The sequence below is a fragment of the Leptopilina boulardi genome, unplaced genomic scaffold (genome assembly GCF_019393585.1).
Source record: "Leptopilina boulardi isolate dan_hultmark-lab unplaced genomic scaffold, ZJU_Lbou_2.1 LbouV2_121, whole genome shotgun sequence".
Lineage (NCBI taxonomy): Eukaryota > Metazoa > Arthropoda > Insecta > Hymenoptera > Figitidae > Leptopilina > Leptopilina boulardi.
Window position 1 is genome coordinate 3,493,321 of NW_026137665.1, and position 18,860 is coordinate 3,512,180.

At 27.2% G+C, this 18,860-nt stretch overlaps 1 protein-coding gene across 1 annotated transcript; it reads left to right on the forward strand.

The window, feature by feature from the left end:
* The first annotated feature begins 40 nt into the window (after positions 1–40).
* LOC127286026 (GMP reductase 2-like) lies at positions 41–11,412 on the forward strand. Its single transcript, XM_051312309.1, has 3 exons — positions 41–219; positions 10,737–10,856; positions 11,221–11,412. The coding sequence occupies exons 1-3, from the start codon at positions 133–135 to the stop codon at positions 11,395–11,397; spliced, it is 384 nt and encodes a 127-aa protein (XP_051168266.1). The 5' UTR covers positions 41–132; the 3' UTR covers positions 11,398–11,412.
* Positions 11,413–18,860: the final 7,448 nt, after the last annotated feature.

An 18,860-nucleotide genomic window follows, 5' to 3' on the forward strand; every position in this document is an offset into this window, starting at 1 on the left:
CAAAAGGTCTAGTCTTAAGACAACCCCAAAGGTTTGTAACTTATAAAAATTTTGTTCAGTTTCAATTCAAGCAAGTTCGAGTTTGGACATGAAGAAGAAGAAATCGTCTAATAGAAATAATTTCTCATCAAAATGCCTACCGTTATAAATGACATAAAATTAGATTTTAAGGACGTTTTACTTCGTCCTAAAAGAAGTACATTAAAAAGCAGATCAGATGTGAGTAATTATATTTTTTTTTGGGTTAATAAACAATTCAATTTTAATATTTATTCTCTCTAAATTTGAATTAGTGAAAAGTGAGCTACTAATTTACATTAATAACAATTTTTACTAATTTTTAGTAAAATATTACTCTTTGATTTAGTAGTTAAAAATTTTTTTTACTAATGTTAAAAAGTGACTAAAAATTAATGAAAATTATTACTAATTTAAATTAGTAGCTCACTTTTCATCAATTCAAATTTAGAGATTTATAAATCATTTTCTTCGGAAATATTTTTTAACTCTCTTTCATTGTTTGAATATTCGTTTGAAAATTTGTCGATCCTAAACAATTGATATTTATTATCTTATTTCTGTATTATTAATTTAAAATAATAATATAATAAATCTATATATTTTCGTTTGTTTTCAAAAAATATAAATAATATTTTTGAAGAAAATATGAGCTGAGATTTTGGAATTCTATTTATTTCTTTGGGTTTATTTTTGGTTGAAATATTTTCTTTCTTTGAAGTTTTAATTAATTTTTATATTTTAGATTATTAAAATAAAATTTGTTTATTATTTATAAATGAATTTTCAGAAAAATTTTGTTATTTTATTAAATTTTTGAAGAAAATTATTTCTCATACATAGCATTTTATAAAAAATAAAAATTTTATTCTAGATCTTAAAATTTAATTTTTTTTTCTAAATATATATTACATTTGAACCATTTTTTTTTATTAAAACAGAGAGGAATTGAGAGTAAGCACGTAATGCAAATCGCGCTTTTCTATTAAAGTCTGCCCCCTCGCGGTCAAAATATCGAAGCTTAGGTGGTTAGCTATATATATTCCTTAAATCGGTGAGGCTACACACATACGCATAATGTAATGGCTAAGCCGAATGACGTTCGGAATTGATCGGGCGGGCTCGTGTATCTTTGCGTGAATTAGAGAAACAAACTGAAAACGAACCGTGCGGGCCTCATCCAATGTTTTGACTTTTTTTCAGATAAAGTATACTGCCGCCCCAACAAGAATAACCGTATCTGCATTTAGGATGAGTCACCTACTTGCCACTGCCACTGCCACCAATTGTGACTTAACCAAAATGTAGTTACTGCTACTCTTGTTGGGACGGCAGTATATGAGCCGGTTTTTCAAACAATTCACTAACCGACAATATTTTTAAGGTTAAATTTAGAAATTTTAATTTAAATTAGTAATTGAGGAGCCGGATCGTAGAACCGATTCTTCACTAATGCGCAAGACCCCCGCGCAGCTGAAAGCTGGCTCACTTGAGGGACTCCGGAGAGAGCGAAGAATCGGTTCTACGATCCGGCTCCTCAATTAAAATACAATTTTAATTTATTATTTAAATTTCATTTTAAATTTTTATAAAATTTAGAATTCTAAATGTTCTCTCTTCGAATGCATAGTTGAATAAGTACGAAATTCGTTTTCAATAAATCTTATCATAATTATTTTATAATAAGTAAAAAAAATTTCGATATTACAATATTATCTTTATTTATTTAATTCATTTAAATCATAGATTAGTAATGTGAAATAATGTGCTTTTGTCAAAGTCATATTAAAAGAAAAATTAAATTCTTTTTATTATTTTGCCGTTAAAATTTTTGAAAAATATTTTTTGTAATATTATAATAAAATTTTAGAATTTACAAATTTTACCTAATACTGACAACAATGTTTATAATTTAATTCTTAAGAATGTTCTCATTTTCTTTAAAATTGAATCAATTTTTTATGTCTATTTAATAGTTTATAAAAAAATATAATTTTTTTTATATTATACTTTTAAATTTTCGATTTGTAAATGCTTACACATTATAAGTAGCTTACATTTTTTAAAATATTAAATTTAAAAACATTTTGTCAAGAGATTAAATGTTTTAACTTAAAATAAATAAATAAAATAATCAATTTTAAAAAATATTTTATAGGTTTTTAAATCAGAAAAATTGTTTTTGTGAATTAATTAATTATTTTTTCTTTGGGCTTGTCCAAGTAAAAAATGATTTAATTTTAAATAAAATGAGAATATTCTTAAAATTTAAATTGTAAACATTGTTGTCAATACCTATTAAAATTACCCACAATTTAATACATTATTAATTTGTATAGAATATTCTATGGTGTTTAGTTTCACATTATGATGTGAACTAAATTAAACTAACTAAATTAAATAAATAAAGATAATATTTATAAAAATTATGTCAGTTTTTTTTACTTTTCAATAGTGTTATCAAAAAAATTTGTTTTTCATTTTTTATTAAAAAAGTAACAATTTTTTATAAACAAATTAAATTTCTTTTAATTTGTATGTGATTTTTTTAAAACATACCTGAAAATAAGAAGAAGATTTAGTGAAAAAATTTAGAGTCAGCCAATAAGTTTTATATTTTTATGTATTTAAAAAAAACACCACTTGCAGCATTGTGCACATTTTTGAATAGTAAAAAAAATTGATAAATTGTTAAAAATTATTTAAAAAAATTTTTTTTGAAACCTGAAATTTTATTTCACTAAAAATGAAAGAAAATTTTTTAACAATAATTTAACAATTTTTTTTACTTTTCAGAAATGTGCACAATGCTGCGCGCAGTGTTTAAATGTTTATTTAAACCTATAATCTTAGTTATTTTCAGTATTTCTTAGTATTTTCAGGTATGTTTAAAATTTTTTTTTTTTAAATCATATTCCAATTTAAAAAAACTTAATTTGTTTATAAAATTTTTTTATTTTTTAATAAAAAATGAAAAAAAAATTTCGTTAACATTATTGAAAAGTAAAAGATAAACTGGAACTTTTCTTCTCTTGGCAAAAATTGAAAAAATCCAGTTTTTTGTCTACATTTACAAAACTGAAATTTTGAAAATTTATAACTCGAAAATTTGCATAAAGAAAGTATCTTTTTTTCACTACAGAACACGAAAAAATTATATTTGGCTGAATTTAAAGGGTCGACTGAAATCTCACGTGAAATCACCCATACGTTTAAGAAAAACATTTTTTAATTAAAAATTTATAATAATTATGATAAGATTTATTGAAAACGAATTTCGTACTTATTCAACTATGCATTCGAAGAGAGAACATTTAGAATTCTAAATTTTATAAAAAAAAAGCGCGATTTGCATTACGTGCTTACTCTCAATTCCTCTCTGATTAAAACCAGAACATTTTATAATTTATTAAATAAAATAATATTTATTTCAAATGAACGAAATATTTTTTTCAATCTATAAATTATTAAAAATTATCAAAATTATAATGACAATGTAAAATAAAACAGTAAATTAAACAATTATTAAATTAATAAATTATGTTTAGATATTTAAAACAATATTTTGTAATAAAATTCGTACTTGAAAGAAGTTGAAAAAAAAATTTTCGTTCATTTGAACGTTGAAAACTTTTGGCTCATAAATCTAACAGGAAGCACTTTCGATTATTATTATTATTATTATTATTATTATTTTATTATTAAACTGGATATCAGCGGTCACTCGATCATCTGTTTTCTATTTACATACACGGAAAAAACAAACTAACTATTATCACACCAAACTGCTTTATCATTTAATAGTATATAATTTCGTTTACCTATTAAAGTATGAAATAATATTTTTTTAGTTTAAAGTAAGTCCATATACTAAATAAGTATAATGGTTAAATTTTTGAGATAACATTATTCTTTGTTTTCGAGATATTAATTAATTAACTAACAAAAGTTAATAAAAAATGAAATATTTTACGAACAAATAAAATTAGAGTAATTTGAAAAACACCATTAGAATGCTTATCAAAATCCGCATATGAACTATTTCTAATAAACGGGTGTTAAATTAATAATAAAAATTATTTAAATAATTAATAACATTTAAGGAAATGAAGATAATCCGTCAATTATTTTTTTCATTTGAAAGATCAACTATTTCTGTGTTAAATAAAACCAGTATAAATAACATTTTTAACAAATCTTAATTATTAACAGATGATTATTGAAAATTGAGGTTTCAGCACCCTACGACACAAGTTTGAGGGGGCTGCCTACCTACTCGGCATGCTATTTTTCAGTCTTTTTCTAAATAACATTTTATAATTAATTTTTGATTCTTGGTAATACTTAATATTCTTTTTTTGACACAGAATTAGATGATCTTCCAAATAAAAAAAGAATTGACGGTTTATCTTAATTTCCTTAAATGTTATTAATTATTTAAATAATTTTTATTATTAATTATTAATTTAACACCCGCCTATCCAAAATAGTTCATATAGGGCTTGTTGGATGCGAATTTTGATAAGCATTCTAATGGCGTTTTTAAAAATACTCTAATTTTATTTGTTCGTAAAATATTTTATTTTTTATTAACTTTTGTTAGTTAATTAATTAATATCTCGAAAACAAAAAATAATGCCATCTTAAAAATTTGATCATCGATTTATTATGACTTAAAAAATATTCATGATATTTTTCGCGCTTCTAAATGAGGGAGAACATGTTTAAAAGTTATAAACAAATTTTATTTTTTAAACAAATTGTTTAAAAATTAATATTTTTTTAAAAAAAATAATTTTTTTCTAAAAGTTTAAAATCTTTCGCGTAAAAAACATTTACAACATTTTCTCTATTTTTAATAGGAAAAAAGTTATAAGTAAAGCAAAAAAATTTTGCTCAAATTTGTTATTGTAAATATCTCGAAAAATATTAAAAATTTCAGATTCAAAATTTGTACACTTATTTAGCACCACTATCACTACAATTTACCGAATTTTGAGAAAAATCCGAGACATGACCCCGTATTCTCATATGAAATGCCTCTTGTACGTTTTCTGCGTGGTGGGCGGCTGCCTTTTTTTTTAAAAAAAATTTTTAACAATTTTTTGTAATTTTCAGAAATGTGCAAAATTACAAAAAATTGTTAAAAATTATTTTTTTTATTTTTTTTTGGAATCTAAACTCATATTTTACTATGAAAAATGAAAAAAAAAAATTTTAACAATTTTACAATTTTTTTTTAATTTTCAAAAATGGGAAAAATGCTGCGCGCGGTGTTTAAATGTTTATTTAAACCTATAAAACTTATCGGCCCACTCTAAATTTTTTTGCAAAATCTTCTTACCCAGCAAACACTGTTATATATCTGTTCTAGAACTGTTACAAATTTCTTGAGAACATGTTCTGTAACTGGTTAAGAACGTGTGAGTCACTGGTTACGCAAAACGTCGTACTCAGCAGGTATGTTCAGATATGTAACAAATCTAGAACGCGGTTACAAAGTCATTTGTAACAGTTCTAGAACTGTGTTGTAATAACTATGAAAAGAGGAATGTAACCAGTAAGGAACAGAGTTCTGTATTTGTTACGTAACTAAATTACGTAACAAGGATAAAAAAATATTATATATGTGTTACGTAAACGTATCACAGTGTAGGAACAAAAATCTATATTTGTGACATAACATTGTTTCAGTATGAATATGTATCATAGTTCTTTAAATGAGAAGAACAGTAACACAGAAAATTGAAAGGTATTAAAATAAGCTGCAACGCTTCTTATTTTAATCCATTTTTACTTATTTTAATACCAAAATGGATTAAAATAAGAAACATTTGATTAAAATAAGAAGTGTTGCAGCTTATTTTAATACCTTTTAGTTTTCTGTGAATGTAACAACGATCTAGTGTTGTTATACATGTTGTCCTGAAATTTCCAAGACATTTGGGTATTTTGTAACGATCTTATTTTTGAGAAAAAGAAACTTAAATGAAAGATTGTTCAGAATAACAAAATCAAATTGCATATTTTAACATATTTTGCTATTCTGAACAAATTTTTAAATTTTTTGTCAAAAAGGCTATTATTACGCGATATCCAGACATCCCTAAAATTTTAGGACACCCTGTACTATTGTGGTGCATAATAAAGTTGTTATTAGGTTATATAATTTATATTTAACACATTCTTATGTCATTAAAAAATTAAATGTAAATGTTTATATCGAGTTAATTTGATTTGACATACTGCTTTTTTCTTACAAATGTATGCACAAATGCTTTATGCTTGTTAATATAATAGAATTTTATTACTATTGTTACTCACAAAGTTAATATTCAAATAACTATATATCAAATACACAAAACATGTCTTATTATGAAATTAATAATTTTTTTTATTACAAATTTACATCAGGGCGAAATATATATGTGACACGGACAGTTAAAAGGGACTTACGATCCGAAAAAAAGATTTCGAGAAAAACGACTTTGAAGTTTAGCAAGTTGGTTTTGATGCTTGTGAACGTTTTAATGAATTAAAACTTGTTACTCGGAGGTTTTGGGGGTCGCTGATGACGATTATGATGTTATTTTTTGAAAATTCAAAATGGCGGATTCAATATGGCGGATGACTTTTTTAAAAATTGATCAGATTCGCTTGAAATTCGTCACTCGGGGATTTTCGGGGTCGCTGATTACGAATATGGTGTTAGTTTTTAAAAATTTAAAATGGCGGATCCAATATGGGGGAAGACTTTTTTAAAAATTGATCTGATTCGCTTGAAATTCGTTACTCGGAGGTTTTTGGGGTCAGTGATTACGAATATGATGTTAGTTTTTAAAAATTCAAAATGGCGGATCCAATATGGCGGATGACTTTTTTAAAAATTGATCGGATTTGCTTGAAAATCGTTACTCAGGGGTTTTTGGGGTCGCTGATTACAAATATGATGTTAGTTTTTAAAAATTTTAAATGGCGGATCCAATATGGAGGACAACATTTAAAATTTGTTCGAATTTGTGTAAAAGTCAAAAATTTCGTTGGATCTGCCATTTTGAATTTTTAAAAACTAACATCGGATTCGTAATCAGCGACCCCAAAAACCCCCGAGTAACGAATTTCAAGCGAATCAGATCAATTTTTAAAAACGTCATCCGCCATATTGGATCCGCCATTTTGAACTTTTAAAAACTAACATCGTATTCGTAATCAGCGAGCCCAAAAACCCCCGAGTAACGAATTTCAAGCGAATCCGATCAATTTTTAAAAAAGCCATCCGCCATACTGAATCCGCCATTTTGAATTTTCAAAAACTAACAGCGGATTCGTAATCAGCGACCCCGAAAACCTCTGAGTAACGAGTTTCAAGCGAATTTGACTAACACCAGCACACAAAAAAAAAAAAATTTCGAGTGCGAAGACCGCCACATGGTAGGTTCTCTTCCTTAAGATGTATCTAAAGAGAAAATCCTAGTCCGACCTCGAGTTTGGTTCTTGTTTCATTTTTACAGGCCTGGTGGGGGGGTGTAGTTTGAGAAATTAACATATATGGGAATTTAATTTCTTTTATCAACTGAAAGTGAATGTTTGCTTATTCTAACTGTGGATTTTGATTCAGTGGCTCTAATTACATGAAAATTTAATAAATACACAAATTTAAAAATGGCGGATCCAATATGGCGGACCTAAAATGGTGGATTTTTTGAAAAATTTGCTTGGATTTCCTTGAAACTTGTTACTAGGGGGTTTTTCGGGTCGCTGATTACGAATTTGATGTCAAATTTTATAAATTCAATATGGCGGATCCAATATGGCGGACCTAAAATGGTGGATTTTTGAAAAATTTGTTTGGATTTCCTTGAAACTTGTTACTAGGGGGTTTTTGGGGTCGCTGATTACGAATTTGATGTTAGTTTTTCAAAATTCAAAATGGCGGATCTAATATGGCGGACCTAAAATGGTGGATTTTTGAAAAATTTGTTTGGATTTTCTTGAAACTTGTTACTAGGGGGTTTTTGGGGTCGCTGATTACGAATTTGATGTTAGTTTTTCAAAATTCAAAATGGCGGATCTAATATGGCTGAAAATTTTTGAAAAATTGTTTGGTTTTTGTAAAAAATTGCTATTTTGGGCTGTTTAGGTTGCTGAATAAGATTCTGACACTTCTAAGCAACATAAGTTAAGATTGAAAAAATTTCGCACCTACTACTTTGCTAATTTAAACTATGAAACGAAAATCGCAAATTCGGCCCATTTCAAAAGAAGTCTTTTTAATAAGTCTTAATGTTTTAAACAAATTCAAATTAAATTCGAAATAAGTCGACCGTAACTCGGCATTTCAAATACGCTATTTTTAATGTATTAAAGTTGACATTAAAATCATATTCAGTAATCTAAACAGCCCAAAATAACAATTTTTGACAAAAACCAAACAATTTTTCGAAAATTTTCAGCCATATTAGATCCGCCATTTTGAATTTTGAAAAACTAACATCAAATTCGTAATCAGCGACCCCAAAAACCCCCTAGTAACAAGTTTCAAGAAAATCCAAACAAATTTTTCAAAAATCCACCATTTTAGGTCCGCCATATTAGATCCGCCATTTTGAATTTTGAAAAACTAACATCAAATTCGTAATCAGCGACCCCAAAAACCCCCTAGTAACAAGTTTCAAGGAAATCCAAACAAATTTTTCAAAAATCCACCATTTTAGGTCCGCCATATTGGATCCGCCATATTGAATTTATAAAATTTGACATCAAATTCGTAATCAGCGACCCGAAAAACCCCCTAGTAACAAGTTTCAAGGAAATCCAAGCAAATTTTTAAAAAAATCCACCATTTTAGGTCCGCCATATTGGATCCGCCATTTTTAAATTTGTGTATTTATTAAATTTTCATGTAATTAGAGCCACTGAATCAAAATCCACAGTTAGAATAAGCAAACATTCACTTTCAGTTGATAAAAGAAATTAAATTCCCATATATGTTAATTTCTCAAACTACACCCCCCCACCAGGCCTGTAAAAATGAAACAAGAACCAAACTCGAGGTCGGACTAGGATTTTCTCTTTAGATACATCTTAAGGAAGAGAACCTACCATGTGGCGGTCTTCGCACTCGAAATTTTTTTTTTTTGTGTGCTGGTGTAATTTTAGAAAAGTTTGTCAAATTTGATTTTGTTGTACTTTCTTTTGTCAAGGTACCTAACTTTGAAGTGAAATTGTTAAAAAACTAATGCAGCTAGAAAGCTGCGGTTTAATGCGTTGGAAAGAGCGGCTTATTTACTATAAGAATCAATAAAAAAATGAAAATTGATTTTTTCGGACCGTAGGTCTCTTTTAACTGTCTGTGTCACATATATTTACAAGTATAAAATATGCATCACACATTCAACATCAAATTAATTATTTACGTGCAGAAGTGGAATAACAATGAAGCTATTATTTTGATTAATTTTGAGTCACTTTCTTTTAATGGCATTAACATGAATTATTTGGTTCGGAGAAAGTGTTTCAGAATTTTCAATGTAAATTAATAGAAAAAGAAAAAACCTAAGATAAGCAACTACTATCTTGGATATAAAACCACATATACGGCACTGTCAAATTTAAACTGTTCAAATTTAACTTTATATTTAAGACAAAGGACAGCTACATAACATTGTTCCGACACAGTTCTAGAACTACGTTGGAACATCACTTGCAGATTATTTGTGACTAACGTGTTACAGAAATGTTACGTAACATTGTTACAGAATTGTTCCGAATTGTAGTAACAAATGTCTTCCAGAACTTAACAGCAACAGAATTTCAGAACAGCTACATAACATTGTTCTGGCACAGTTCTAGAACTACGTTAGAACGTCAGTTACAGGTCACTTGTGACTATTGTGTTATAGAACTGTGACGTAACATAGTTACAGAATTGTTCCATTTTGTAATAACAAATGTTTTCTAGAACTTAACTGCAACAAAATTTCAGAACAGATACATAACATTCTTCTAGCACAGTTCTAGAACTACCTTGGAACGTCAGTTACAGATCATTTGTGACTTTCGTGTTATAGACATGTTACATAACATTGTTATAGAACTGTGACGTTATCATAATATAGAACAGTTCTGTCACTCTTTTGTAACAACTGTTCTGTAAAACTGTGACATCACTGTTATAGAACATTTATAGAACGTGTTTGCTGGGTAGTATTTCCTGATATGTTTAAAAAAAAAAAAATTAAAAAAATATCATATCCAAATTAAAAAAAACTTAATTTGTTTATAAAAAATGGATATTTTTTTAATAAAAAATGAAAAAAAAAATTTTTTGTTAACATTATTGAAAAGTAAAAGAAAAACTGAATCTTTTCTTTTCTTATCAAAAATTGAAAAAATTCATTTTTTTTTTTTGAGTTTTTAGCCATTGAAAATAGGTCTTCATTGAAGAAATTGAAATTTTGAAAATTCATAACTCGAAAATTTTTCAAAAAAATAAAAAAATACGTATCTCTTTTTTTTCACTACAGAACAAGAAAAAAATATATTTTGCCAAATTTAAAGGGTCGACGGAAATCTCACGTGATGAAATGAAAAAAAAAAAAAATTTTCTGTTAATGGAAAATTCGAAAAAATAAATTTTAGCTTTCAAAAGTACACAATGGAGAAATAAAATCTATCTATCTAAATTTTAGCTTTCTTTGACAAATATTATATTTTAGGTGGATTTGTATCGAGAAATTACGTTTCGCCATTCAAAACAAACATATAATGGAATACCCGTGACGGCATCTAATATGGAGACGATTGGAACTTTTGAAATAGCCACAGTTTTGGCAAAGGTATTTTTAAATTTTTGATAACGTTTGACGTTTATAAAAAAAAAAAATTACTTCTATTTAAAATATATTATTATTATTAATTTATTTATTTACGCAGAAAATAATAATTTTTATTATTTAAATAGTATTAGTAATGTATGTCACTATTTATAAATTTTTTTAATAAAAATTTTCATTTCTTTTTGTAAAAAAAAAAGAAAAAATTGGATAAATTAAAATTTCTTAAATGCTTGGTAAAAAGTAAAGCAACAATTTTTTTTTTAAGCGATAAATCAATTTTAATTCATATATTGATAAAATTAATTGTGATGAGTTATTTTGTAATAATTAAGAAAAAAAATTTTTTTTTTATTTATTCTTTTAGTACGGATTTTTTACAATTCTGCATAAATATTATACAATAGAAGAGTGGAAAGAATTTGCGGATAAACATCCCGACTGTATTAAATATACTGCCGCTACTTCAGGAACTGGTGTTGAAGACCTTGAGCGTTTGAAATGTATTTTAAATGCAGTACCAGAAATTGCATTTATGAGGTAAAATTCCTGAACTGTCACAGGTCCAAAAATGAAGTCTACGGGATCGAGTCAAGATTTTCAGGGATTGTTGTCCTATTGGATAGATCTTCGAATACCAAGTATTGTGAAGTTTTATCAAAACCTGTAGGATGTGGAGGGGGTTGAAATTTCCCACTTTTGATGAACACTCACCTTTTCAAGCCTTTGTAACTTTTTTCCTTTTTGTCGTACAAAAATTTCACTATAAGGTTTTTTTTAGGTTTTTTTACGTACATTTTGATAAAAATTATTAATTTAAAAAAAAAAATTTTTTTGACCCTTTTTTTGTAAAAATAAAAATAAATTTGTATTTTTCTCGACAAGAGGTATTTTTAATTTTTTTAAAAATATTTTCATTCGAAAGCTGAGATTTTTTCCGATGAAATATGTAATTTCCAGGAGGGCGTTTTTTTTTTTCTTCGAGTAATGAAAAAAAGAGTAAAGAGGTGCACCAAGTATCTCGCGCAACTGATGCGACGCGACATCTGTTTATTCATTGGTATATACAGCATAACTTTACGCTAGTAAATTTCATGAAACATTATTATTTCTCTACTTAATTAATATAATATGTGATTAAGAATATCATATTTTGTTGTATTTTAATAATTGAACAAAACTCATAACGACTAACCGGATTCACTAAAAGAGTTTTGTCAGGTTTTGTCATTCAAAATGTTTTAGTTATATAATATATTTTATTTACTATTTTATATTTTTCTAAATTGAGTTAATATTTCGTTGATACCAATTGAGAGTCATTTATAACGTTTAAAAGATTCATGTTTTCGTGAATGTTATAACATGTAGAACATATAGTCCATTCCAAGTTTCTATAAGGCAAGAGTATCTATACATCTATTTGCATTAACTAGTTTGTACTGTTTATTCCTATTAACTGTCGATTAAGAATTTTCAAAGTTTAGGAAAGGTGTCTTTCTGAAAGTATTATTTTGACAATGACGTCAAGTCTGATAAAATCCTGGCGAAGCCAATGCTTTAATCCTCTAAATAAATTTCGGCACAACTCGGTTAATTTGCGTCAGGTTTCCAAAAATCTAATTTAGACATACCAACAGACGCAGTAGTGTGCGTCTCGTGTAGAGTTGAACTTTATAAATTAGCGAAAAAACGGTCGTTAGATTCTCCTCAAGCTGAAACCATTCCTGATCCGCATCAATCGGATAATGTTGATGAAAATCATGAAAGAATTTTTGAAACTGATATTTCTGATGATGAAAGTGATTTAAATTTTTCTAGTTCTTCAAAAATAAAATCTACGAATGTCCAGTTTCAGCTTGAGGAGAATCTAACGACCGTTTTTTCGCTAATTTATAAAGTTCAACTCTACACGAGACGCACACTACTGCGTCTGTTGGTATGTCTAAATTAGATTTTTGGAAACCTGACGCAAATTAACCGAGTTGTGCCGAAATTTATTTAGAGGATTAAAGCATTGGCTTCGCCAGGATTTTATCAGACTTGACGTCATTGTCAAAATAATACTTTCAGAAAGACACCTTTCCTAAACTTTGAAAATTCTTAATCGACAGTTAATAGGAATAAACAGTACAAACTAGTTAATGCAAATAGATGTATAGATACTCTTGCCTTATAGAAACTTGGAATGGACTATATGTTCTACATGTTATAACATTCACGAAAACATGAATCTTTTAAACGTTATAAATGACTCTCAATTGGTATCAACGAAATATTAACTCAATTTAGAAAAATATAAAATAGTAAATAAAATATATTATATAACTAAAACATTTTGAGTGACAAAACCTGACAAAACTCTTTTAGTGAATCCGGTTAGTCGTTATGAGTTTTGTTCAATTATTAAAATACAACAAAATATGATATTCTTAATCACATATTATATTAATTAAGTAGAGAAATAATAATGTTTCATGAAATTTACTAGCGTAAAGTTATGCTGTATATACCAATGAATAAACAGATGTCGCGTCGCATCAGTTGCGCGAGATACTTGGTGCACCTCTTTACTCTTTTTTTCATTACTCGAAGAAAAAAAAAAACGCCCTCCTGGAAATTACATATTTCATCGGAAAAAATCTCAGCTTTCGAATGAAAATATTTTTAAAAAAATTAAAAATACCTCTTGTCGAGAAAAATACAAATTTATTTTTATTTTTGCAAAAAAAGGGTCAAAAAAATTTTTTTTTTTAAATTAATAATTTTTATCAAAATGTACGTAAAAAAACCTAAAAAAAACCTTATAGTGAAATTTTTGTACGACAAAAAGGAAAAAAGTTACAAAGGCTTGAAAAGGTGAGTGTTCATCAAAAGTGGGAAATTTCAACCCCCTCCACATCCTACAGGTTTTGATAAAACTTCACAATACTTGGTATTCGAAGATCTATCCAATAGGACAACAATCCCTGAAAATCTTGGCTCGATCCCGTAGACTTCATTTTTGGACCTGTGACAGTTCAGGAATTTTACCTCATATATAAGTGTCTAGCACGTCTGGTTAAGGGATAAAAAATTAATGAAAACCCTCAAAAACACTGTTTTTGGAGACTTTACCTCTACTTTATTCAAAATCCTGATGTGATACGCAATTTTGGAACCCGGAATCGGGTTCAGCACACAAAAATACATAGGAAACCACTCCGCTATATATATAAAAAAGTGTTATTTTGAATACCTGTGTTATGATTGTTTATAAACGTTTTTAAGATTTAATTACACATTAGTGATTATTTTATTTGATCATATTTAAATTTGAAAATCTTTGTTGGAGTGTCTTGTTGTAATATATGTCATAAAAAATGTCATTTGCCACAGAATTAATGTTTTTTTTAGCAAACACACGAATCTCAAGGGTGCCAATAATTAAACAGTATGGCTATCTCTCCTAATGTCAGGAGACAAATTGACACAACTAAAATATAAATAAATAAATAAAATTTTTGAATAAATATAAAATTATGACAAAGCATGAGTCATGTACTTTACAAAAAAACATGAAATTCAAAATTATTCTATAAAATAACATAACACCAGTGAGAAACGTAAACTCATCACTTTTTTCCGAACTAGTCAAAATAATAAATCAGATTTTTACATACTTTTTCAATATTTTTCGTCAAGTTTTTTCTTTTAATTGTGTTTTGCCACAAAACAAAGCGAACTAATCTTTAATGAGCGATACCTAGCAGCAAATTCTACACTGAAAGAAATTTCATAGGAAAAAATAACAAAATGCGTATTACATTTTAATATATTCTTTTAGAATTTAGGGAAAAGTGTACTTTTTATTAAAATTCAATATACTTTATATTAAAGTTCCAACTTAAAATCTTTTTTCAAATATTAATAATTATTGTAGAAAGAACGTAAAAAGATTACCAATATTTGAAAATATTATATTAAATTCTCATAGAGTTGTTGCATTATATGGAATGTAGCGTTCTAATATTTGTAAAACTTTATACGAAAAATTCAGAATGTCGGAAGAAAAGGGAAAAAAAGTGGAAACTCGGACGTTTCCGTTAATTCTCGGGAGGAAGAGGAGTGAGACTAGGAACAACACATTCACACTTACGATACAGGTTAATACACATACTAATGAACACGCACGTTCATTTCGCTTATACATAGACATTACACGATCGCAACGAAACCTACACTTACAATTCTATACGCATAACGATAAATGTCGCTGGGGGTCGGCATATATCGTTTTCTTATATACTAACTACTGAATATTTTTACCACTTGCGAGAAAGAAGTTTACTTATAATAACTTAATAATAAAAAATAGTTTACTAGTGCCAATGGTGTAATTTTATAGAGGTTACGCTGGGTTCATTTTTATTATTAATTGTTTATATAGATTTTTCTTTTTTTTCAGATTAAAAATTATGATTGTTATAAAAATTTTTATTGCAAATAAAAATTAAATAATTGTAAAGATGACATCAAAAAATAAAAATTAATAAAAATAATAATAAATTTAATAATTATAAATGTTTTCTGTGGCACTATCAACATTTGAAACACGTGTGTTGACAGTTGATAGGTACGTTCTGCTGGTTAACAACACTTTCGAAAATCGGATCAAGTCGTAGAAGTTCGAGTAGGACACGAAGCCGCAAACAGACAGAACTTCGGTTAAATTCGTAGTCTCTCGGGAAAATCCGTGACTTTTAATATAAAGTTTTACAAAATGTGAAATAAGTATACGGATATATGTTATTTTTCTTACTATTTTGTGAAATTATTTATTATAATATTTCGTATTCTGTGAATTCATAAAGAAAATACTAATTTTTAAAATAAATATACTAATTCTTATTTCTTAAAATAATAGTTATTCTTAAATTCATTATATATTTTCATAAAAACTGTAATAGTAATCAATATAGGTGCACTTTTTCCCTAAATTGTAACATTTATATTAAACTCTAATATGAGTTTAATACTTAGTAGTATGAATTTTCTTTCAGTGTATAAAATATTTGAATTGGCCATCTCTCCCGCATGGCCAACTCCCCCGGACTTACCCTAGATGGCCAAAAAACACTCCAAACTATTGTTGTTATGTTAATTAATTTAATTAACAAATTTAAATCAATATTGGCACATTTATAAGACTCTAATTACAAATTTATATAATAATTAAATTTGTATAGAAAACAAATCGACTTTACCTTATTTATTAGCGATTTGATAAACAGTTTATGTCAATTTGCTTATAAGGGACAAGGTAATGGGTTCAAATCCTAGTGACATCTCCCACCAGTAATTATCGCAGAATAATTTCGAAAATGAAATAAATAGATTTTTTTTATTGATTCACGTTATTTAAACTATATAAAAACAAAATATAATCGTTTCCTATTTTTTAAGCAATAATTTTTGTCTATTTTCAAAATAAATACGTCTGCATTACCTACTTCATCTACCTATGTATACCTATCTAGAAACTGAAACTTCTAATTCATTTAGTGGTAGATTAGTTACAGATTGAATTAGTAACTTTTGACTAATTCACAGTAAACGAATCCGCCCTATTTGAATTAGTTAAAAATGACTGTGAATTAATCAAAAATGACTATTTCAGACTTAGAGAGTATAATGAGTCACTCTCATTTCTCTATATTGAAGTTAATCCCACAATAAAACATAGACAAAATTTTCTTATAAGTACACAAATCACTACCACACTGAAAGAAAATTCATACTACTAAGTATTAAACTCATATTAGAGTTTAATATAAATGTTACAATTTAGGGAAAAAGTGCACCTATATTGATTACTATTACAGTTTTTATGAAAATATATAATGAATTTAAGAGTAACTATTATTTTAAGAAATAAGAATTAGTATATTTATTTTAAAAATTAGTATTTTCTTTATGAATTCACAGAATACGAAATATTATAATAAATAATTTCACAAAATAGTAAGAAAAATAACATATATCCGTATACTTATTTCACATTTTGTAAAACTTTATATTAAAAGTCACGGATTTTCCCGAGAGACTACGAATTTAACCGAAGTTCTGTCTGTTTGCGGCTTCGTGTCCTACTCGAACTTCTACGACTTGATCCGATTTTCGAAAGTGTTGTTAACCAGCAGAACGTATCTATCAACTGTCAACACACGTGTTTCAAATGTTTATAGTGTTTTAAATTCTTTTTAATTTAAACTTATTTTCAATTTATAAAAAATGTTTTATTAAAGTTATTTAATAATAATAAATTTATTATTAATTATTAAATTTATTATTATTTTTATTAATTTTTATTTTTTGATGTCATTTGCAATAAAAATTTTTATAACAATCATAATTTTTAATCTGAAAAAAAAGAAAAATCTATATAAACAATTAATAATAAAAATGAACCCAGCGTAACCTCTATAAAATTACACCATTGGCACTAGTAAACTATTTTTTATTATTAAGTTATTATAAGTAAACTTCTTTCTCGCAAGTGGTAAAAATATTCAGTAGTTAGTATATAAGAAAACGATATATGCCGACCCCCAGCGAAATTTATCGTTATGCGAATAGAATTGTAAGTGTAGGTTTCGTTGCGATCGTGTAATGTCTATGTATAAGCGAAATGAACGTGCGTGTTCATTAGTATGTGTATTAACCTGTATCGTAAGTGTGAATATGTTGTTCCTATAGTCTCACTCCTCTTCCTCCCGAGAATTAACGGAAACGTCCGACAGTTTCCGCTTTTTTTCCCTTTTCTTCCGACATTCTGAATTTTTCGTATAAAGTTTTACAAATATTAGAACGCTACATTCCATATAATGCAACAACTCGATGAGTTTTTGAAAGTTCATAATAGAAATTTAATATAATATTTTCAAATATTGGTAATCTTTTTACGTTCTTTCTACAATAATTATTAATATCCAACGGCGCCATGCGAAGATCGCACATAACATCATCCTACTATTTTTGCATAAGTTCTATGCTTTTCCGGGGATAGACTCTTGCAACTGGCGATTAGGGCAGTTCCAATTAAGTAAAGGTGGGCGTGGCCTAATCGCCAGTTGCAAGAGTCTATCCCCGAAAAAGCATAGAACTTATGCAAACATAGTAGGATGATGTTATGTGCGATCTTCGCATGGCGCCGTTGGATTAAAAGTATAATAAGTATGTAATAAGAGGCTATATGACAAACTTTATTAGCATAGACAAGTTTCATGCTAAAAAGACATACGATTGTACTATAATTACTCAAATTTCATGCCTATATAGCATAGAAAATTTCTGTGCATTAAATGTAAACCTTTCTATACTATAAAAGGCAGATTTTTCTCTCCGTGTATGAGTAACAATTTTATTACACTTTGTCACGGGAAGAATAAAGAATAAATAATAAGTTTAGGTATACTTTTATTTTACTTCAAGACTTCACAAATTTAATATAGTTGTTCTTAGTTTAAAGGTTGGAGAATATCTCAATCTTCGATGACAAAGGGCACATTATATAGGGTTAGGGTTTCAACATTTCAATCTTATCAATATGGGTTAAATTGATATCTTAACATTATTTAGGCAATGCGTTGCACCTGTGTCATTGCATTGCACCTGTGGCTTATGAAATAATATGTTTTTCGTAGAAATCTAACTAGAATATTAGGTCACCGTTACAACTTAAAATAAATGAAATTATCAGAAAAAATAATTCACCTGAAATATATGTTGTTTACTGTTAATAAGAATTTTAGTTAAAATCAAATATAGTGGAAGTGAAATGTTGGGTAATCTAAGACACACATATATGTATGTAAATTTTATTTGATAACTATATATGAGTAACAATTTTATTACACTTAAAATAAATGAAATTATCAGAAAAAATAATTCACCTGAAATATATGTTGTTTACTGTTAATAAGAATTTTAGTTAAAATCAAATATAGTGGAAGTGAAATGTTGGGT

What these genes read in the sequence shown, in the direction of transcription:
- LOC127286026 (XM_051312309.1), top strand. Translation starts at nt 133, where the DNA reads ATGCCTACCGTTATAAATGACATAAAATTAGATTTTAAGGACGTTTTA. An exon ending in CATTAAAAAGCAGATCAGAT is followed by an intron (nt 220 to 10,736) that starts GTGAGTAATTAT and finishes ATTATATTTTAG; the next exon opens with GTGGATTTGTATCGAGAAAT. An exon ending in TAGCCACAGTTTTGGCAAAG is followed by an intron (nt 10,857 to 11,220) that starts GTATTTTTAAAT and finishes TTATTCTTTTAG; the next exon opens with TACGGATTTTTTACAATTCT.